Here is a 23,131-nt window from a genome sequence, read left to right on the forward strand (position 1 = left end):
ATATGTTCGTTAAAGATTTTGCTAATTTCTGCATATTTTTACTTCCTTTTTTTAGGGTGCTGTCACTTTAAATCCAAACAAGCTACTGCTGGCCACGCCCCCAGCTCAACATTTACACTCAGACATGAAAATGGCTGCAAACAGATGTGCAACTGTACAACTGTAAATCTTTGAAAAGCAGAACTGGAGCATCCTGCACAACCAACAAAACTACAGTTAGTGGTTTCCGGATGGTAAGTCTACAGCAAAACACTTGTCCTTTTCCAGCAGCCATAGTGCGGTAAAACTCCAGTGGGGTTGCTAGGTAACGGACTGGGCCAGCGGGCCAGTTGCTAGGTGAGCGGCAGTGACTGCTGATTTGTGACGTTGCTTTCCGGAGATTTTTGAAACGACTCGTTTTCCAGACACCAAGAAACGTTAGCTCAATGCCAAAAACCGGCTGGGTGATTTTATAAGCAGTTGGGTTGTGAATGTGAATTTTTGCACAATAAGTCCCTTTTAATCTTAGAGTGTTTTTTTTTTTTTCCTCGAATCAATATATCAAAAATAATGAATAAAACATAAAGATACCCGCATTATAAACTCAATTCTCAACGTACTTTAAAAGCAGGAGCAGAAATCAAATTTCTGTAATAAAAAAAAAAGATAATAAATTGTGTAAAATGCGGTATATTTACAACGTCACCATATTTACACGGCGAGTTCTTTTGATAGGAAATTTATTTTGCAACATTAAAACGAGTAGCATCCAGTCCATCAGCAGAGCACTGCCTTATCTTTGAGCTAATTATCGTTAATCAAACTCTGTGTTTAACTTTTTAGCTTACCTGTTTCTTTCTGTTGTAAACAGATAAGCAATCCCGAAGCTCCTCGGCGGTTATTAAGTGGATTGATTTTTCAGCAAAAAGTAATGACCACCGTGACCACTCACACGGCCCGGCTCATGCTTCGGAGATCAATGAAGCCTCCGCTGCAGGTCATAATTAAACAGCAATAAAACGCTGGATAGCATGAGTGCGGAGTTCAATCCTTGAATACTTGCGTTTGGAGTCGCAGTGAACGAACTAAGGGTGGGACTGAAAGCAATTACTGGAGTGTATAGAAAGAAAAAAAACCCAAATAATTCCCTAATCTCCTCTGTTTGCTTTCATCAAAAGCAGCTTGTTCATCCTCCACTAATGTAGCTTCCATAATAAATTCCCTGGTGGGAGCTGAGGTTTTTCATCTTCCTGCACTCTGCCACGCTAACCCCGCCATAAGCTCATTACTGTTCAAAACGGATGGCAAAACGGGTCAAAGCGTGTCATTCCCACATGTCTTGTATCAACACATTTCTGCTCCCCTTGTGAACGTAAAGTGCCTCGGAAACCGACACGAATTAGTTAAGTTAGATTATATTGAGAACAAATCTGTCAAATTAAGACACCTAAAGCTCACAAGGCGGCTGGCTCAACCTTCTTTAAAGGTATTTGCTTCATCACGACTTTTTAAATAAACAGAATTTCACGAAACACTCAATAATCTTAAATTATTAATGAATAAGAGCGAAAATGAAGGCTTTTGCGAGGGACTAATGCTTAAAAGCTTTTCTGGGCGTTTTTTTTTCTTTTTCCCTCTGTGTTCTTATGAAAAGGAAGAAAAAAAACGTTGCAAACAATGCTGTAAAATCAATTATTTACGAGTGTGCCGCGGCAACATATGAACAGCCCTCTTTCGCAAGTAACAACGCTGTTCTTTTCAATTATCTGGAAACGGCTGGTCAAAGCAAGTCCAACAGGGCAGCAGCTTGGAGAGGAGATTGCTTTGGAGCACAAATAATGGGAAAGTAATTGCTTTCAAACTGATGTGAATAAATATAAATTAAAAAATAGCTCTTAATTTTTCCAACTGTGTGCACCCATAGGCTTCAGTTAGTGTTGTATCTGTACTCCATAGTTTAAGAGGTGAGATTTACTTTCCACCTTAAGCGCATTGCAGCCAGGGCTTTAATTAAAAAAAGGAAGCTTTAGATCAATTTGTGTCCAGTGTTCTGATGGCCCAGTCAAAGTTCAGGCCAGAGAATTTGTTGAAAAATGCATTTCAAAGTTGCCCTTTATCTCGTCCGACAGCTTGCCACACTTCATCAGATTTTAATAAACCAGCTGTGTCGTTTTCCTGCAGCTTGCAATTACTGGAGCACTCTTGGTGCTACTTTGTGTTTATCTGGCAATAAATTATGTTGTAGTTTGTGATAAATGAGACTGAATGCGAACCGGTTCGAGGCGTTGTGAACACTTCTGCACGCCACTGGTTGACCTGACACGGCGTTCAATCGCAAGACAAACATCGGGTGGATCGGCACGTTTTTTCTCTCGGTCTGCTGATTGCGAAGTAGCTCACAACATGGCGGGAGAAATGCTGTGTATTTTGTTTTTTGGGGGGGGGGGACTCTTTATGAAACGCTCTCGCGTCGCAGCGTTCTCCGTCGCTCAGTGTCTGCGCGTGCCCTTTTGTTTTCCTCCACGATTCGGTCGCTCGCCGCTTCGTGGAAGAAGAGCGGCTCTGAACAAGCTTTCCGAAGAAATCGATGCGTTCAATAAAGTGCATTACGGGCTTATTGTGACGAACACGCCCGTAGCGTGTCTGACAATTGACCTGAAATGTTTCCTTGGTATTGCTTCTCCGTCATAATTGCTGTCCCAACACCTTCATTTTCCACTTCACTTTCTCTTCATCTCCAGCTTCTCTGCTCCTTTCTTTACCACTTAGTGTGAGAGGCGGCTATTCACGCTCGTCGATTCCAGAGCGGACAGGCGCTGCAATAACACAGTAAAAGCAGGTGGATGTGTCAAAAACAATAATGTGAGTTAAATAATGAAATATCATTTTAAAAAAAAGAATCAAAGTGTGTCAGACATCTAAATTTGGATAGATAGATTTAAATGAAATTAAATATTCCCATTTTTGACCCCTAGACGATTCCTGCTGCTAATTATCAGCTCCTTGACTTGTCGTCATCTTCCATTATGAAATGCTGGAAATTGATCATTGTTAATCTCCAAAGTAAGATGAAAAAGACAGTGTGAAATATTGTTTCTATGGCAACCTGCACACTTTTGTTTTTCCAGCGTATGCCACACACAAACACAGTCGTATTCTGCGAGGTTACCGTCAACCTTTCACAGGATTTTGCTTTATACACCAATTTACAGGCAAACCTTTTAGTTTGGTTTAGTGACCGAACCAAAAAAAAAAAAAGCTAATGTGGAAAAGATAAGCTGATGTTGTCTCAAATATGTATACTTTTTTTTTGTTTTGTTTCATTTCCTCAAAGCAACGTTCTTACAATTGTTCCAAATTAAATGAATGCTAAATTTCAAATTTTCTGACCCTGCAATACAGCTTAAAAGAAGTCTTCATTTTGTCAAAGAAAATAGCAGCACCATGCAGTCTTTTGCTTCAATCCTTGAAAGAAAACGTCTTGGAAACTGCAAAGGATTCCAGACTAGAACGCAGATCCATCTCTTGGACACAATAAGTCCATTTTATTTATGCGTTCTCTTTGTATCGTTTATGATTGAGATGCTGCAGAGATCCGCTGAGCAAAACCTGACGGAGGACAAAGAGTAGAAAGAAGCCTGAGCTAAGAAGTGAAGGGGAAAGAAAAGGAAATTGGATTCATCCCTCAACTAATCAACCTTGACAACAGAGAACAACACGTCTCAGGAAGACATGGCATCTGTGCCGTCCCCGGGGTCGCCACGGGCCACGGCGAAGAGCCGCCTCTTATTACACACACGCTCACAAACAATCACACTCCGATGTGCAAAGGCAGAGCCGGGGCTCTGGTGGGACTCTGTGCGAGTCCAGCGGTCTCGTTTTCGTTTCGGCAGAGTGAGCTGAGCACCAGGAGAAACGCAGCAGACACACACACACACACACACACACACACACACACACACACACACACACACACACACCCACCCACACACACACACACACACACACGCACACACACACACACACACACACACACGCACAACTTATGCTCAGAGTTACTGGTTCACATTTGAGCCAAAAGCATCTACAAAAAAAAAAGAAAAAAGAAAAAGTTTCACTTTAAAGCATTCTTTGTTTTTGGCATGTCCGTAATTTGACGTTTGCTCAGCAGACACATTTTCTCAGCTGACATGTTGCCAACATTCTGGTTCTCCTGATTTTTTTGATTTTTTTGCGGGATTGATGGCGATTGCGGAAATCTGACCTGCTTTACGTTTTCTCCATGATGTTTGGGAATAACAAAAATGATCTCACCAACTCAAACTACGAACAAAAAGCAGTAAAACGTAGGTTAAATTGCACAGTGAAACACCTGACACTGCAGGAGAAGATTACTCCAAATAAAACCTGTCACGACCAAAATGCAGACATGTAGTGGGGATGAATATGGAGGTGTGCAAATTGGAATTACAAAAAACATTAATAAATAAACATTTTTTGCGTCACACAACTCACATGTCAGCTGAATGTGTCTGATGTAAATGACAAAGAAAACTACAGAAAGTGGGGGAAAGCAAACTGGCAGACGGAGAGAAGTTGAACTAGAAACAAAATATAGTTGTTTTGTTTTATTTTTGTTTAGCTTATAAATTTGTGTAATATATATACTTAGTGTCCCAATCCACACTCCATTCCAACACCTTCAAAAAGCACAACCAGACAAAAACAAAAATCAAACCAACTGTGAAAAGTACAACAGTGCATTAGGGCCAAGAAGAAAAGTTAATTTCCGCCAAAAAAAAACCTCCATAATTTTGAGATTAATTTCAGAAATTTTCTAGAAAAAACAAGGAATTTTCTGAGTTTGACCAGTTTTCCTTGCTAATGTTTGACTTTTCAAGCTCAAAAGTTCTATTCAAGAACATTACTGTGATTAATCTCAAAACTTGTGAGTTTATTCAGGCAAATACTTGACTCTTGAAATTTTTTGGGTGGAAATTCACTCTTTTTATCTACAATGTCCCTAACGTGCTGCTGTAGAAAAACACAAGAACAGAATGCACAAAGGAATGAATTCATATGGCAACGACCTATTGCAGTAGCAACTCTTGAAAAATGAATGAATATTTCAAGACATTTTCAACAATAATAAAGAACTCAAAAGTGATACCAAAAAAACACCTGGATGGATTAGTTGATAATGTGAAGCTTTCCTCACAACGGATTAGATGAGCTTTAGAAAGTTGTCTGTGCAAATCTAGTTATGTCCTGCTTTTCTTTTTTTTCTTTCTCACAATGGCTTTCTTCACATTTTAAAGAAAATGTTACCTGTTCTTTTAGCCTGGCATTTTTATAACAAGGGTTTTACAAAAGGCTGACCTTTGATCTCCCATTATTTGACTTTGCTCGAAATCAGACACAATAAGCAAACAAAGCATAAAACATTAACTGACCTTTTGAATCCACTCATGCCGCTCGGTGTGACCCAGTGCAGTTATTTTTCGTTCGGCGCCGTGATGTTCAACGTTCATAAATGTTCCTGTCGCCCCTGCTCTTCGTCTTTACCGCAGCTTTAATGGCTTTTCTGGGACAGCGACACATTTTGACTTTACACGGACGTCAGACGTTTGGGTTGTTTTACAGCGACAGCTAACAAACCTCAGGTAGGGCTCAGTTAGTTGTCATAGTTGCGTGTCGTCACATTAACCTGAATTATTCATGAAATTTGATCTTGTTTTAGTCGAGGGTAAAACCGAAAGTACAAGTTTTCACTAAGCAAAGTGGAAAACGTTAAAAGCAGTCTGTTAAAAGACTTGGCATGAAAAACGTTCATGTTTTGCACCTCAGCTGTCATAAAATCGCTTCTAGCTTGCAAAACCATGTAACCCAAGTTACAAGTAAATATTTAGTGAAAGTCAAGTTACAAATTAAACTGTTTGGCAGCGTTAAATTGACAAATAATCCAGTGGGCTAATATTAGCAATAATTGTAAAACAAACTTATTCATAACGTCTGTCAGATTTAGGTTTAAATTCATCCCTTTTTAATCCACACTTGTCCTTTGAATGGGAGCGATGTTTAGAATTTTGGATTAGCCAGAGTTCTGGCAAGAATTTGAGCAAAACATTCGTCCGTGACGGATCTTTCCATCGCCTCTGATTAGCTTCTCGCACATAGCTCACAGTGTGGCTTTTGTGTTGTTGTTTTTATTAAAGCGTATTCATGAGTGGTTCAGAATTAAAGAAACAAGCAATTAAAAGAGAAAGATTTGCTTAAAAAAACCAAAACCACTAAAGGTCAACTGGTCTCCACTTCTAAAGATTTAAAACCTGAATATGTTAGTATTTTCTCATAATCCACAGCGGCAGCCGAAGCTAAGACAGAGGGTGAACATAACAGCCAACAACCAAAATTTAAAAAAAAAAAAGTTAAAAAGCAAAAACAGTTTCAAAAAGCCCACAGAAATCCAAATCACACGTGAAAATGGCTGCAAACAGATGCGACCGTGTGGCTTTGAAAAGCGGAAGTGGAGCCTCCTGTGCAAGCAACAAAGATGTAGAAAGTGGTGTCTGGATTAGTAAATCTACAACAAAACACTTGTCCTCTTTCTCTTTTGGAGCTTGTGATGCAGACTTTTGCTTTTTAGCGATCGAGACACCAGCGCCTTGAGACTTTGCTACTTCGTGACCTCACTGGCTTTCACGTGTCGCATTGTCGCATGTGGCCCTTCGAAGACTACTTCTGGGAGAGCTCCACGATGCAAACACAGCCCATCATCTGCTGGTGGAGGCCGAGCTCTTAACAGACGGTTTTACAACCTTTTCAAACCTGATAGCCATCAACATCTGGCTGTTTTATTGGTAATTTCCTTTTATGCATCTTCACCAAGATGCTGACAAGAGCCAACGTTAATATTTTACTGCTCTTAATTGACAAAAATAAAACTAAAAAATTAACCCCCACATAATGAAAACCTATCATTTTTGCTTTCAAGGTAACTTAATATTTCTTAATATTGAGTTGCCCAAGATAGAGGAATCTAAATACAAGCTGATTCTGGAGGAAAACTTGTTAGAAGGTGCAAAAACTTCATAATGTGGCAACGGTTCACCCATTTTCTCTTCCACTCCATAATAACGCACTACTTTATGTTGGTCTGCTGGATAAAATCCTAGCTAAACCTCTTGAATATTTAGGTTTAAGTGTGAAAAAGTTTAAGTGGAAGGTACTGTCTTTTTTCCGCCATTCCCCAAAGACAGACAACCAAAAAAAAAAGCATTACCTATCGTAAATGTGTAGGTATTTGTCTGCATGTGATTTGCTTGTGCTGCTACGTCCTCGGATCAGCTCGTGTGCGGATTGTAGAGGGATTACAGGAAGATCAAGATCTGACATGAGTGAAACAAATGTAGGATCAGATAACAAAGCCGAGCGGGCCGCTGTTCTGACAGCAAAGTCGGCACGCTGCGCGCCACAAACCAAACGTCTCCAAACGTGCGGCAGATGGAAAGGTCGGCTCACACCAACCCTGAACGTGGAGCACAAAAATCTGTTTACCTTCTGTCCACCAAATCAACATCCATATTATAAATTAATTTCTTTTTGCATTGGTCTAAATCAGGTAGGGCTCAAACTTGTTGGATCTGTTGTCACTCTAACTTTAACATGGACTCTTTTTGTAACAGAAGTACAACGATGACTAGTGCTGACAAACGGTGTGTTTAATAAGAGAAAAAACAGAAACTGGAAGAATGCTACCCTTACATCTTTGAATATTATGACATTGAAACAGAAATCGCAATTCATTTTTATAAAATCAATGTCGACAAGTCAAAGCTTTGCCCTATTTTATTTATTTATTATTTATCGTTTTTGCAACGCTTCACTCATCTTTCTGAATAAGACTGGGAACTAACTTTTATTATTAACAGATTTTCCAGGCACATAATGCCATTTATAACACAATCAAGTAATTATGTTACCTTCAGTTGTTATAAAAAAGCTGCATCAAATACGACTTAAAAGAAATTTGACTTCGTAATTTAATGCCTTGAAATTGGGCCTCTGTCTCTTTAAAAAAATCTCCTGCCCATTCTGAAACTCCGCCTTCAGGAAGTCATCACAACATGGCTCCTCTATTAACCCTTTAGCAACGTTTTTACCAGCGTTGCACATAGAAGTAGGTCATATAATGAGCTCAGCAGATATTCCACCAGGTGTTTGCTAATTGCTGCAGGCTAGTCTGAAGTAGTTGAGTGGGAAAGAAAGGTATATTTCTGATGAGGGAATAACATTATAACATGATGTAAAGCTGAAAAAAGTCATTACATAATACTGCCCCTTTAAAGCCACCGGACCTCAGATTTTATCAACAAGCTTTGGTTGGATTACTTGTAAAGAAAACAATCCTTCTGTGACAATTTTTGAAAAAGCTAGAAAAATGACAAGTAAACACCAAGTAGTCCTGAAACCAGCAGTCAGAGCGCCCTATGACCTACTGCTCAAACTGTGCGACTGGTGGGTCAGCAGAATGATTCTGGGACTGCAGCAGCAGGCAAGTGAATGATTTCATCTTCCTCCAGTAGGAAGGACTTCACGGCTCCACAGGAGGAGAACATAAACAGTCAGACTGTGGACGAAATCAAAGGGATGGAAAAGAGGGCTGCTGTCTTCAAAGTTCAGGGTCCTGACTCTGTCAGATGGGAGTTGTTAATAACAAGCTGAGGAAGTCTCTGTGGACTCCTCCAGCACAGTATGCCGGCGTTAGATTCTGGGAGATATCAGCTGCCTTGAAATGACTGTACACTAGATTACTACACCCTTAGAAGGTGATAATGTAGCGGACTTGTGTCAAACTCCAGGCCGAATCGGAACCCGCCGTAGCTTTTTATGTGTCCCTCTAGACTCCGAATTACATAAATCAGCTCTTCCAGTTATTTGCACAATTCACACAAAATCCCCGCTGTGAGTTTATTGCATTTTTTTTTTTATTTTGTTACACAAAAATGACTGCCAATTCACGCCCGCAGGTGGCCGTATTTCTTATTTTTACAACACTGCCGCCTCAGTCTTACTTTGACGTTCATTTTGGGAACATTTCTTGGAAGTATTTCTAAATGAGCGCCACAAAAATCTGGGATTTTGAGTGAGAATCACAAAAACAATCACCAAATCTTGGAGGGACTGATTGATGCGAAAAGATGTTTGAATATTACAACGGCTTGCAAAGGTATTTATACCGCTTCAACTTCTCCATGTTTTGTCAGATTAAATCCACAAAGATAAATATAATTAATTGGAATTTAATGTGAAAGACCAACAAAAGGTGGTTCCACAAAGACCCAGCCTTATAATAGTTTCCTATTTAATAGCAATAAACGACCCATTTAAGTTAGGTAGGTTTAAATAGTGAGAGGAAAAGACAGCGAAGAATGTGTAACAACATCCAACAGCTTAACATGCAAAAGAAATGTTAAGTTCTGAGTAATAAAAGAAGCTCAGCATAATGAAGGACCTGTGGTGCTGTGGGCCGTTTTCTCCTCCAAGGGCTTTGGGACCCCAGTTCCAGTACTTAGCATCATGACCTCTTCAGGTATTATGTCAGAAAACTTGAGGGCTCATCAAAACATGTAGCTAAATCAGTACAGAAACGGTTAACCAGACAGTAAATCAGACACAGCATGTGTGAGGTGAGCTGCAGACAAGCGAGCTTAAGAAACGACGCTGAACCTGCAATGATCAAAAGAAATCAGAGATCCCTCTGTCTGCATCCCTGACCTGGTGAAATGAAACACCGAGCTCCGTTTGGTGACGTGACGCGACTTTCCGGATCGCATTGTCAGCCTCACCTCCTCCGCTGTCCTTCTCCTCTTCCTCGACGCTGTTCTTGATGCTGTCGTACTCCTCGTCGATGTTCTGGTTGCCCCGGATCTGGCTGAGCACCCGGCGGGCCTTCTGGGTCAGCCCGCGCTGGATCAGCCAGCGGGGGCTCTCCGGCAGGAAGAGGAACCCGACGAACTGGAGCACGGCGGGGAGCACGGACAGACCCAGCATGTACCTGGACACAGAGGGAACGCGCGGAATGAGATCTTTGAAAAGGTCTAGCTGGGTGTTTGTTAGCTGTTGGCGTCAGGTGGTTCGACTTATTAAAATTCAACAATAGCACGATTCGTGAGGGCTTATTGAATTTCTGTGCTTCAAAGCTAATTAGGATATTCAAATTTCATTTTGTTTATTCCCTGAACATAATAAGCTAAGCAAATTTGTAGTGGTGAGAGGTTTCCCATTTAAAACTCGCTAAGCCCGGTGGTTGGGCGAAAGGGCAGACATACATCCAGGGGCCCGCCATGTCTTTGAGTTAAAATTTGTTTCAGGTTGACAGGACATTTGAAAATATCACTTGATAATTATGTGTTATTGAAAGACTGGAAGATTAATACCTGAACACCAACCATAAAGTCTTAAAAAATGCAAACATTTTAAAAAGACTTAAAGAAATAAGAAATGCTTAGCCTGGTGGGGCACAAGTAAAGCCTGGTGGCCCGCCAGGCTTAAAATGCATAATAGGGGAAACCCTGTGGTGTACTGCTTCATGTATTCGTAACTGGAACATTACAGAAATTAGTTTGGTGCATAAAATCCAACTCAGTCGTTACAACTTCCGCAAGTGAAAGTCAAAATAACTCCACACCGAAGCAATGCGAGAACGGCTAGTAGGGGCTAACACACAAGACCTTTAAAAGCTCTCTGTCATAGTTCTGTAGAAAGATGAATTAAAGGCTATGCACAGCGTTGAAACAGAGTCACGTCACACGGGTGGTAAATGTTTGAACATTTATCTATTCCTTTACATTTTCTTGATACTGTTCTCTACAGGTTTTAATTTAGGAAGACGTCGAGGCATTACCCAGGAAGACACTAGCGAAAGCACTCCACGCCAAAGCAATACCCAAATGGCTGGTCACAGTAAATTCTGGTTGTTTTTATTCAGCACTGTGCCACCTTTTAACTTCAGATGACTGGTGAGCATTTTACTGTTTTTTGATCATGTTGTAGCGTTTTTTGTTTGACATTATTGCACCAAAACAGTAATAATGATCCATTCAGCTTGATTATATTCATAACCATGTGAAGGGTTTAATAAATAACATAAGGTACCTATATAGATATACATTTTAACTGATGGGAATGGATTTTTTTATTATCCTTAATGACCAAAATCAGTTTAATGAAACTCTAGAGATGCTTCTTGGGGTAGGTTGAGTTCAGGAACTGTATAGAATTCAAGCAAAAAAAAACAAAGAACATTATGTGACAGGAATTTCAAGAAGCTGAGCTGAATAAAATAAAGTGCATATTTAAGGCTATTCACTCCACTCAGCAGGAAGGCGCGTCATTCAGGAAACATTTCAACTTTCAACTCTGCAAAAGTCATCATCATGCGTGAATCACACCAATCAGACACTTTCTGGACAATTTCCTCAGATCTAAAAAAAAAAAAACCCGGCTCCTCTTATCTGTAGCACCGCTCATCCTACAAGGCTATGAAAGGCTTAAAGCTGCATTCAGTCTGACGAAGAAGAGAAGATGAAAACAGATGATAACCAGATGATGAAGACGCAACAGGACAGATGGTGGAGAGTTGCGTCTTTAATCTGTACAACGCGGCTGCTGTTAGTAAATGTTATGAACTGCTCTGTGCATATGCTGGCATTTAAGCTGAGGTATTTGATAAAAAAATGAGAACACAAAGAGAGGAATGTGCTGCTTTCACATCTAACTGCTACTTTAACGACAGATTGAAAAAGTGGCTTTTTTCATCCCGCTTTGCCTCTAAAAGAAGTAGCACGTTGCCATCTAAACGCTAAAGTTTTCATGTGTTGCAGCAACACATCATTTGAGTCTGACCTCCATCCGTCACGCCGCATGTAGCTGAAGGCGCCGTCGATGAGGCTGGCGGTAAACTGCCCTCCGGTGATGAAGAGGGTGTTAACGGTCACCAGCTGACCTCGGAGGTGCGGAGGAGAGGCTTCGGCGATGTACACGGGCACCGTCATGGAGGCGATCCCTACACAAGGAGACACAAAGCAGAGGACGCGGTTCAGTGGTTCTTGAGAAGAGGGACAAAACAGGTCCTCTGGATAAAGCACAAAATAAAGTTACGTTTCAAACAGAAGGGCTTCTTTTAAGCCTTCCCGAATAGCACGACCTGAAAAACCGACATGTTTGGTTTGCGACAATAAAAAGAATTTTTCAAACTTCCAAAGTTAAGCATAGTGATTAATCACAGTGCTAGAGTGTGATTCATCTGATTACAGCCTTTTGATCGATTGGCAGCGCTAGTTTTAAACTACCTGACCTCTTTTTCATAGGCCTTGAACCTGCACAGCCCTGCTTATTTAACACAACCTTGACTCATACAGTGATCCTAAATAGAGAACATTTGGAAAACCAAAGCATTTCTATAAAAAAAAATAAAATAAAATAATCACACGCTATGGTCACATAACGCCCTGAACAGTCCGTTTGGGGCCGACAGTGTGCCGTAAGACTAATGCTCTCTGCAGCAGGCTTCTCTATTAATAGAGAGCTGGAGCTTTCTACACCCTCCTCCCTCCGTCTCCTCCCCTCTTCTACCTCCTGTCAACACCCTGCCCTAAACTGCCGCCATGACTACGTGGGTAGCCGTTGCCATGGAGACCTCTTCCAGCAGGGGAACCAGCCACACTGTCTCCAAGCTTGCACCGCACTGTGGCAGCTCTAGGAAGGCCAATCAATAACCAAAAGAAGGGCCTATATGCATGAGATTTTTTTTTTTTTTGTTAAGTGCTGATTGCAAACTTCCACGTACAGACCATCAGGAACATTGAGATAGCAGACAAAAACAAAAAGAAAAGATCCCCAACACCAATGCCGTGTGGTCAAGTTTCAGGATGGTGTTCGGTTACATAAAAACGATAGTTTCCGAGTGAGCCTCTGATTGCACAAACATGATTTTAGCAATTGCGGCGAAGCATTAATCTTTGTTACCGTCTGATGGCGGAAATCCGAGCTGCAGATCATTATTGGAATGTAATTAAACACTTTAGCACAAAGCCTGTCTGCTCAGGACAACATGGTGGAAATCTGTTCATAAGGTTTAGGAAGACAGCTGAAGATCAGAGACTAAAGTCAACAAGAGTTAGAGCTTAGAATTTAGGAGAATAATCTTGATCTGTCATGTGCATGATAACATATACTGTAGCTACACACAAACCGTGCAGTACCTCAGCAATCAGCTATGTTTTTTATGAAGAAAAATGTGTATGAAGTGCAGTGTTTTCACAACTGATCGTCCGGTAGACTCGGTTAGATTGCTGATCAAAATTGCAACGTTGCTGTTCGCTTTCATTGGCCTTCCTACAGCACTATTCAAACTCCTCGCCTGCAACAAGAATCACTGAAAAATCCTTCCGAAGAAGACAATGAGCACAACTTCCTTCTTCCAGTGTTAACAAAAATGCAGTGGTGTCCAATTTTAGCAGATGTGGGATTTCTCTTTCGTCTTTGGCAAAAAGATCACGAGCCATTTCTCTCGCTAGAGCTGGACTCGCGGGTTTGTTTTGGTTGCATTTATCCAGAAAGCCATGGATAAATGCATCCATGGATTTCTGGATGCATTTATCCAGAAATGGATGCATTTCTGGATAAATGCATCCAGAAATGCATCCATTTGGAGCCAGGAAGTGGCTCCAAATCCACTTCCTGGTTTTGGAGCGCTCTCCAGTCTGCTTGGCACCTATATCTACATTCAAACCACAGCAGAGTTCACTTCAGTCCTAGGTCTTAAGGCAGACCAGAGTTCACTTTTGTCAGAGTTCGATTGCGCATTTGTGGCTCCCCAAACGAACCAGGCTTTCTAGGCAAAGTAGACTTCGATTAAAGTGGACTAAACAAGGCTAGTGTGAATGCGCCCTATAAAACCCAACATCTTCTGTTCACACATACATGCAGATGCATTCATGTGTCGCTAAATTTGAAACCATAGGCCTACATAAGGTTTTAGAAAATGCCTAAGCCTGTATTTTCTTCTGGGTTACACAACATAGAAAATAGATTTTCTTTTCTTTTCAAATACAACCAAATGATTTCCTTACACCTTTTGACCTCTTTGTCTACAGTTGACAGTCTGAAAAAGAGGCTTAGTGCTGTAAAAAGGAAAATACTTTTTTCACTCGTCTTTCCTTCCTCTATTAAATTTCAGTCTTGGACAAGCTTTGTAAAAGATCTCAAGCAGATCAGTACACAATCTTGTATTAAAGGACACAATTTTAAACCTATAAAAATATCAGTATTACTTCCAGCTATAATAGTTTTTCTCTCATTCCTTACTTTGTTTCCCTCGGGTACCTTGGTTATTAGCAACGAGAAGATGCCCATCGACCAAACAGCTTTATAGCTTCTGTTGATGGCGAACCTCGATATAATGAGAGTTTCTGACCTTCATTTAGCTTTTAAGACACACACAACTGCGAACACACATTGTTTTTTTCCTTATTATCCTCGGCGTGGTGATGGAATTGCCTTGGTAATAAACACATCGCATTAGTCCCGAGTTCTCTGGCATTAGTTTAATTGGCTCTGAACAGAGCCGGCAAACTTTCGCCCTATAAACTGGAAAAAGACTATTTGAATAAGTTCCTTCGTCGGCAGCCAATCACTCTTGACATTTACCCGGATCTGAGTCTCTGATGATTGTTCTGATGATTTGGCCAGTGGGAGAACACATCTTAAATATTGACGAACTCTTCAAGTCAAATCCATTGGTCATGTTGGGTGGCTTGATTGGGAAGATATACTGTACATGATTTTATCATTATTTCATTGCCAAATGAACTCATTCCAATAAATAAAGGCACAACAAGTATCAAACATTTGTTTGTTTCAAAGCTCCAGTGTGGAAACCATCTGACATCAAAGCTGCAAGCAACATAAAATCCCAAATAAAACATCCCTTGACTTTTAACCCTCTGAGTCCTAAGCTCCAAATATCCAGGCGGAGATTATTTTAGTTGTACAAAGTTCTTTAAATGTCCTGTGAGTAAATATATTTGCCCATTTATCCATAACAACGTTCTGACAGTAAAGCTGGAACGTTCAATATTAAACGTCTATTAAAAGAGCGTCTCATCAGATTAAACCGAAGAAAAACATGATCCCTGCTACGGCAGGAGTGAAATTACCATAATAACCTGATATTGGCAGGAAAGCGCAACGTCTCCCCTTTCAGAAACCATTGGCATTTTTCAGATGGCGCAAAGTGTCGCGGAATTACGGTACAGCAAATTTGGCTGAGTCGTCGCCGGCACGTTCGGCCTAGAAGGGTTAAATTATGGGCTCCCAGTGGTTTGAAGGTTCTACTTTTCTAGCTTTATGTAACAGGTAGCTGTGCTGCAGTACCAATGCTCGCTTTGACAGTAAGAAGTGGTTATTAAGTGTAAGCTCTGGCACTTTTACACACACCTGTCACCTCCTTATAGTAGGTAAACTTCTTCCAACAAATGACGGCAACTTTTGGCAATAAGGCATCTAGACATGATGACTAGGGTCATGCCAGACACTGACAGTGTCTTGTTAGATTTACATGTACAGATATTCTGAGTGCGCATTCAGATAACAAAAAAAGTGGTGATCTGATTTTGACTTGCCTTCTTGTTTTCCTGTTTTATCTGCTTTGCTTAAGCTTCGAGTCACCAGCATGTTCCCATCAGAGCCTCGTCTGCTGTCATGAACAGCATAATATCTTGTTACATTTGGTGAGAGATAAATCATCTCAACGGCACGTCCTGCTACAGGCGGTGGCGGGGAAAATATGTCTGTAAAGATAATGCTTGTTGGCAGCAGAGAGAATAAATCCTGTACAGGTTTACTTACTATAAAAAAACCAAGAATTGCAGGCTGTAGGGCTCCAGCTTTACTGTCAGATATTGTAACTGAAGCCGATGCTGTTGTTTGAATTGTATCTTTGATATTTAGGATGTGGCTCTGTTGGTGGAAAGGTGTATAGCTGCTCCAACAAATACTTTTAAAAAGAAACAAAAAGTTGCTTCTCTGCAAAGAGTTTCCAAACACTAATTGGGGAAAAAAAAGCTAGAAATTAAATCAGCACAAAGCTAAAGATCAAGAGGCAAAGCATTGTGTCAAATGACTGATTAGCATTGATTCATATATCGAATACCAAAGATATTCATTTTAATTAGGAATGACTCCTTCACATCTCACAGCAGCTTTCACCTGTAACTACTTCTAGTTGAATCTGAAACTGATTTACTCACTTTGAAAGTAGTTTGTTGCATTCTTTAATGATATACAGCCATATTCAACAAATAAAAATACTACCGGAAAGTTTATTCACTGCAATAACTCAGTTCAAGAAGTGAAAAATAATGCAGATTGACATTTAGGAGTTAAATATTACATCAGGCCAATTTTTAAAAAGTTTTTAATACAGAAATACAGAATTAATGACATGTTTAGTACCTACTTCTAGGTTGTTAATTTCAACGTCAGAGTCAAAGATGAAACTCCACTCCAATGGCCGATTATAATGTGCAAGGCTTGCAAAGCTGTTCTACAAGCTGTGAGATTTACTCTGTTGTATTTATTAATCAACGGGATTGAAACAGGACAAAGATTTGATTCAAGCCTAACCTTTGTATTTGTGAGTTTTTCTACTTTTTTTTTTTCCTCCTCTTGCTATTTTGTCTGTTTACAATGAAGAAACACTAAAAAGTTCAACTAAATTAGCTTTTTAACGAGAAGGACGTATTGCACGCTGCACACATCTGCTCACGTTTACGATTCAAATCGCATTAAAAGTAAAAAACGTGGAGCGCTGTCATCCATCAGCGCACTGCGGCTGACCGGCAGGACTGAAGAATTACAAAAAGGGGCTCAGCAGCACTCGCTTGAATATAAATTCCTTAGAAGAAAAAACAAAAACAAAATAAACTTGCTGCTTTCGGTTTGTTTTTAATGAGTTCTCTGTTCAGCACCACGGACAGCTCAAGGCAGTTACACACACACAGAGAGAGTTTAAAGCCACCGCCTGGTCAGGCTGAGCCTCAAAGCTCCACGGCACACTTAAACCAAAGTATCTGTCTCGGCCTTCTGCAGGCAGCCTCTAGGCATGAAACGCAGAGCTCAGCGCTGACTCACTCGACCCGAGTGAAGGAGATATTTCACAAGGCCCTCCATCGCTCTGATCACAAGTGAGAAACAAGGATGTTTGGATAAAAATGCAACGGAAGGACAAAAATATTTGTTCCGACGACTTGACTCTGTTTTTTGTTTTTAAATGGTAACCGTTCCGGTTTAACTCGCAGATAAACAAAGTCCTCATTAAGCGTCCGCTGCGGCTTTCGCTCGGTTAAGGCGACACTTCAAACTTCGTTCCATAAACCAAACCAACTAATTAGAAAGCCTGCCTGGTAATGAAACGTTATGGTAGTGTAATTAACGCGGCTGCTTTTATTCACACCAGTCAACTGTTTGCGGGGACAAAACACATCAGCATGTGCAAAGTGCTGCATAATAATTTAGCCAGACAGCGTTATTATACAGTCAAACAGCCCCTCTTTTTTTAGGTTCTGTGTGTTTTCTGTCTGTGGCTGGAATGGCAACCGGTAACTGAGTTTCTACTGGAATACTTTCAATTAAAGAAAAGTGAAGAATAACATAAAATAACTGCTTCTATTTAAAACCAAAAAAAACAAAACAGCGTACGGTCTTCACTATGCTATCCCCAACAGGTCAATTTGCCTTATTTGAAAGCATAAGTGCAAATGTAGTAGCCTTCTTTTGGGCAGCAACAGTGTGAAGAGAGGGGTCACTTTATGCTATTTTATGCTCTAAGCAACTGAATAAAACTCATAGTTCGGTGTCGGTAGCAAAACGCTCTTTATGCGGTTCTGTTTGGGAATCAACACTCGACAAGCTCAAGCCGTTTCTGTCCGAATCTGTTCATTCGGTTGGCATTTAATTCAGCTGATAACTTGAATTTAATCATCAAAAGGAGGTTTGATGATTGGCACAGAATTATAAAGCAGCAAGTAGTAAAAACCGCGTTTACTGAAGCCGATATCTTATGTTTGCTCACCAGTAAACATCAAGTCTCGCTGAACATGAGCGGATTTTCATTTCTAACACCTGTTTCATTTCGATTTTTTTTTTTTTTTTTACCATTTTATGACATTAAAAATAAGCATTTAGCTGTGAAAAGCATTTGAGCGGCAGTAGTCAGAGTGGGCTGACTCAACATGGCATCTGTTGGACCCACTGGGTCATAATCAGCCAGCTCACATCTTAAATCAATTTTCCCCTGGAAGCATGACACCACATTGCAAAAACACACACAGAAACCTGGTCTACCGCCAAACTATGAGTCTCCCATTACATCAGCCTCACACTGGGGTTATTTTTTTCTCCTCATCATTATATATTCTGTATCATTTGGCATTTTCAAGTGTGTCAAACCTGGCTGGCTCTGAATTATTACAAAAAAGAAATATATGACGTAATGTAACATGCCAGCTATAATGAATGAAATTGTATGTTTTTACAATCATTTAGGCATTAAGGTTATTCATAAAATACTCAATTTTTTACTTCAGTTCTACAGGGTTCCTACAAATTGTTTATGTCACAATTCTAGGATGTATTAATGGCATACAAGTATCTTTGGTTTGAAGGGGTGAAAGATAAGTTTGAAATATTTTTCAATATTCTATTTCTTTAATTATTATTTTGATACCTCCGAGGACCTGCAAACTCAAATTCCTTACTTTTTCTGTAACAAAGTTTCAGAATTTCCTTAAATCAACTCCCATATTGACTAAAAATGCAGTTAATTTAACCACTGCCCCGACCCCCTCCTACAGCTAAACAGAAATACTATTTTAGCTCTGCCTGAAACATCTTCCTGCAACTTAATTAAATAGAAACTGACAAGTCACATAATAAACCCCGGTCCGTCCTGAGCGTCCGCTTCACTACTGCCGATTCAGACAACCCCCGTGTTCTTGGGCAAAGGTCAACGCAACAATAACCAGGCAGCAGCAGTTGTAGCACAGGCTTCGGTACAAAAGAAAAGAAAAAAAAGAGGAATCGAGGCATTAAAGAGCATGGCCTTTCTTGGCTTGACAAACAGCTCCCCTGACCTTTTTCACAGAGTTCAGTTCAAAAATGCTAAGAGGATGCCTTACAGGTGACAGGCTTGTTTTGAGGATAATTGAAGCCAATGGAAAATGTTTGTCTTATCAGTGTCTCCGGTGGCTAACTGCGCTGCCAGAATGCATCTCGTTACCTATTAGGGCCCGGCTCACGTATGTTCGGCTTAACGAAGATCACTCTATTGGATGACGCTGGAAAGAGGGGGGCGAGGGGGTCCTTACGGTAACAGAGCCAAAGGCTGGAACAACTGTAACGGTTGGTTCCCTCCACAAGCCAGCAATCAGACCCGGTGTAAGAGTATCTGCTCCATTTGCACTATTCATTTCAGAAGTATTCTTTGAACTATTAGCATCATTTCCACAACATTTACTTTTCAACTGGAGCAGAATTGACTTCCCTTTTCTCTGTACGAACGACCAAGACAACAAAAACACACAAAACAGTTCGGCTTTGCGAATCGCAAGTCTTTGAAAATGCAGCTTTAACAGCTGATCAGAACATACTGACTGCAAAAAAAAAAAAAAAAAAAAAAAAAAAAAAAAAAAGCATGTAGGATTGTCTGGTAGAGCACAAAGCTGTTCAGATCTTACTTCACAGATTGACCTATTTGTATCACTTGGTAATTATACAACCAGACAAAGATCAAAAGTGGGGTTCCTCCAGGCTCCATTCTCGGACCACTTTTATTCACTAATCTAAATGTTCCGTCTCTATCAGATAATGCAGCACTACAAACAGTCATTGAGAGAATGCATCTATGAAATAAATAATTGGATGGGACAAAAATTACTCTGGTTTAAAGCAGATAAGACAGAAATCATTGTTTATAAAGCTGACTGTATGCTTTAAGGTGCGGCTCCGTAAATACGAATGTCGTCGTTCATGTTCATGACATATAGATTATATTAAAAAGAAAATCGAAAATCGCTTTTTCTGAAAAGTAGAATAGCATATAGCTTAAGGTTAAAAAAAATAAGATAATAATAGTAGTAATACAGACATGGTCTTAATAAAAGCCATGTTTCTGTTAACGAAGGTTTTCATTACTTGTCTTTAACATTAAGTATTTGACTATTTCATTGCGTTAGTTAAATAGCTGCTCTAGGAATCAGGTTGGAGGATTTTGTACGTCACTGTTTGTAGTTGAGCAATGGCGGCTTCCTCCCACCTGTTCTTCTCATGTAAACAAAACAATATTTTCAGTGGCTAATTATGTAAAGCTAACCAGCTCTAATAAACATTTACATTTAGGTGTAGTGTATTGATATTTTAGGTGGGCGGTAATATTTGGGGCGCAAAATACTTACATTTGTCTCTTCTTTCCGTAATGTAAACCCTAAAAAGATTGCCGTCTTTCTTCTTCTTGCGGTTGGCAAACAACTTTCCGGTGCGCATTACCGCCACCAACTGGTGAGGAGTGTGGGTCAAAACGATTCCCCGGTGGCTTGAACATCTTTTTAAGGTTGCGGAGGAGTCCATTTTATGAGGATGAAGAGTAAAATTTTTATTAATATATATATATATATATATATATTTTAGATAGCACGTAAATATTATTAATGAATTTAGTGTCTTGTTATCACACACCTGTTCAGTATTGGAAAATGTCTCAAAAGATCAATACGCTTTCATTTCTAATAAATATTTGACATTGAAATTGGAAGACATTTTAAATATCCAAAATATAAAAAAAAGCAAAACAACTTGAACAAAAAATAAAATGTAAAAGGTTTCTATAAAAAAAAAAGTCTAGGGGCTAGCTGAGGCCAATGTATCAGACTGAAGATTTTTTTTATCATCTTTGGTAGAAACAGACACAAGAAAAACAAACAATTATCCAAATGTAAATTATCTAGCTCATTTTTATTTATCAATTATCATTGAGTTACTGCTTGTTGAGATATTAATGTGTAGACTGACTTCAAATCTGGGTTTTTTTTAGTTGGATTACGACTATTTGTCAAGGCATAGACGTCAATAAAGCGTGTAAAAGTTACGTTTGCTATAACTGCTAGTGTTTGTTTGGGAAACAACCACTAATCAAATACTAATCAAATAAACTAGATTAACTGATCACCGGTAAGTGTAAAAACTAATATGGAAGCAGACGTTTTCACAAACCTTCAATGAAGCATAACAGCTGCATAGTCCAGGGAGAAAAAAGAGCCTCTAATTTGTGCCTAATGCTACGGCTGACTGAACACCACCAGACCAAAGCTGTAGCTCTGATACAGCTGAGCTCATGACAGTCCACTCACAAAAACGCCGTTTTTCTCTCGTACGGTTTGTTACGACGCCCACCTGGCCGGGTCAGCCAGAACTGACTGCCGCCTGCCAGGCTCAACTAATTCATTTAAGAGTTGTAAACGAAGGAAAGTTTGGAGAGGACTCTTAATGGAGTCTCTTAATTAGCTGCGGTGTAAATTGCCCTGATCTTAGTATGCAGGGAGTTATGGGTGAAGAAGAGAGAACCAATTTTGAAAATGTCGAATAATTACTTCATAAGTGCAGTCTTTCTAATTCTAATCCATTTGTTTTGGTGTGACAAAGTGGCGGCTATTTCCCGCCATTAACTGGACAATTTTCCTGCCCAGAATCAGGATCTTAATAACAAAGATAGAAATCAATGACGTTATGCCACCAAATATAGTTTAGTGTTACTGTAGGAATAATTATCATAACGGTGATGGTACTAAAGAGAAAAATGAAACAGAGGGGCTGTAAATGTTCTGTTGTGTAACATTTGAGGCATTCTTTTTTGGCATGAACCAAGTACAGATTTCCATTAGCATGCAATTACACACAAAAAGGTATTTAATTTCCTTACATGAACTGGAGGCTTCCAACTAATCGCCTGTCCCACCAGCCATGTTGCAAAACTGTTACTACAGTATGTAAATGTTCAAACTAAAACCTGGAACTTCAACTAACATATCTAATGATGCAATTTCGGATCATATCAGTCTCCGTTAGTTCTGGAAGAGTAAGGCAAAAGTGTGCAAGTTGAGCTCATGTGCAACAATGACAAGATAAACCTAAACTCAAAACTCTGAGACTCTACGTTGATTTGAAAGCCTGATGTTTTACAAAACACGTAGACGGGTTAATAATAACCGAACAATAGGGTCGCAATGAAAATCTGGAACTGCTTTCCTTCACATCTGGAAAAACGCATCACAGTGGGGAATTTTCGCTTATGTGCGATGTGAAATTCTTACCACTAGATGTCACTAAATCGATCTTATTGCACCTTTAAGTTGATGCGCATGCCTGCGTTTTTTGCTTATATGCAGTTATGTAAACTGCAAATGTGCAGTTTAAACCTGAAAGTTGATGCGGAAACCTGATGTGTTTTTTTGTTTGTTTGTTGTTGTTTTAAACAAAAAGTGAACAGCTCTATTTAGGTACAATTTGTTTCAATTCAGTCCAAAAATGCATCTACTATCTAATTAAGGTAGTACAGATCTCACATTGTCCTGTCCCATCCATCTTCCCAACAACTCTAACAAGCTTTGCTGATACCTGCTCAAGGTAAACCATCCCCGCAACATGACGCTGCCACCACCATGGCAAATAACTGACGGGAAAAGAGTTTGGCCACGGACATCAACAAAATGTGTCAACCTGCTTTAACTTCGTCCCTGTACCCTTTCTGCTGGATTTCTCTGTCTCCGTGATGCTGGTTGTTCACTGATGTTCTCCAAGCAAACCTCTGAGGCCTTCAGCTGGATTCAATGGCAGGCGAATTCTGAAAGGAACTGGCTGAGGTGGATTTAATTGTGGTCATCGCAGCAAAGAGGGTAAAACGCAGACGCATGTGTCACTTTTCAAATAGTTAAATATCCGACATTTGTAAACTTGCATGTTGCTTCCTTCTATTTCATAATTTGCCAGACTTGAAGCAACACTGTCCCAAAGTCTATTTGGTCGTCATCAGAACTGG

General features: G+C 39.9%; 2 protein-coding genes across 4 annotated transcripts in view; one reads left to right on the forward strand and one right to left on the reverse strand.

Moving 5' to 3' along the window:
* The window catches only part of slc2a13 (solute carrier family 2 member 13), a 70,225-nt gene that overhangs the window by 44,688 nt on the left and 2,406 nt on the right, over positions 1-23,131 (reverse strand). Inside the window, exons 2-3 of the mRNA XM_023350105.1 lie at positions 11,887-12,046; positions 9,828-10,036 (exon numbers count right to left, since the gene is read on the reverse strand). Coding sequence (XP_023205873.1) covers positions 9,828-10,036; positions 11,887-12,046 — 369 coding nt within the window. The remainder of the gene's footprint in view (positions 1-9,827; positions 10,037-11,886; positions 12,047-23,131) is intronic.
* The window catches only part of LOC111611831 (integumentary mucin B.1-like), a 28,739-nt gene continuing 5,741 nt past the window's right edge, over positions 134-23,131 (forward strand). The window contains exons 1-2 of one of the 3 annotated variants that reach the window (XM_023350108.1): positions 5,445-5,642; positions 10,855-11,000. In XM_023350108.1, coding sequence (XP_023205876.1) covers positions 10,994-11,000 — 7 coding nt within the window. In that variant the 5' untranslated portion in view covers positions 5,445-5,642; positions 10,855-10,993. Of the gene's footprint in view, positions 234-5,444; positions 5,643-10,854; positions 11,001-23,131 lie in introns of those variants that run through there. The other 2 variants (XR_002754261.1, XR_002754260.1) reach the window with 2 other exon arrangements.

Source organism: Xiphophorus maculatus, chromosome 17, assembly GCF_002775205.1.
Source record: "Xiphophorus maculatus strain JP 163 A chromosome 17, X_maculatus-5.0-male, whole genome shotgun sequence".
Lineage (NCBI taxonomy): Eukaryota > Metazoa > Chordata > Actinopteri > Cyprinodontiformes > Poeciliidae > Xiphophorus > Xiphophorus maculatus.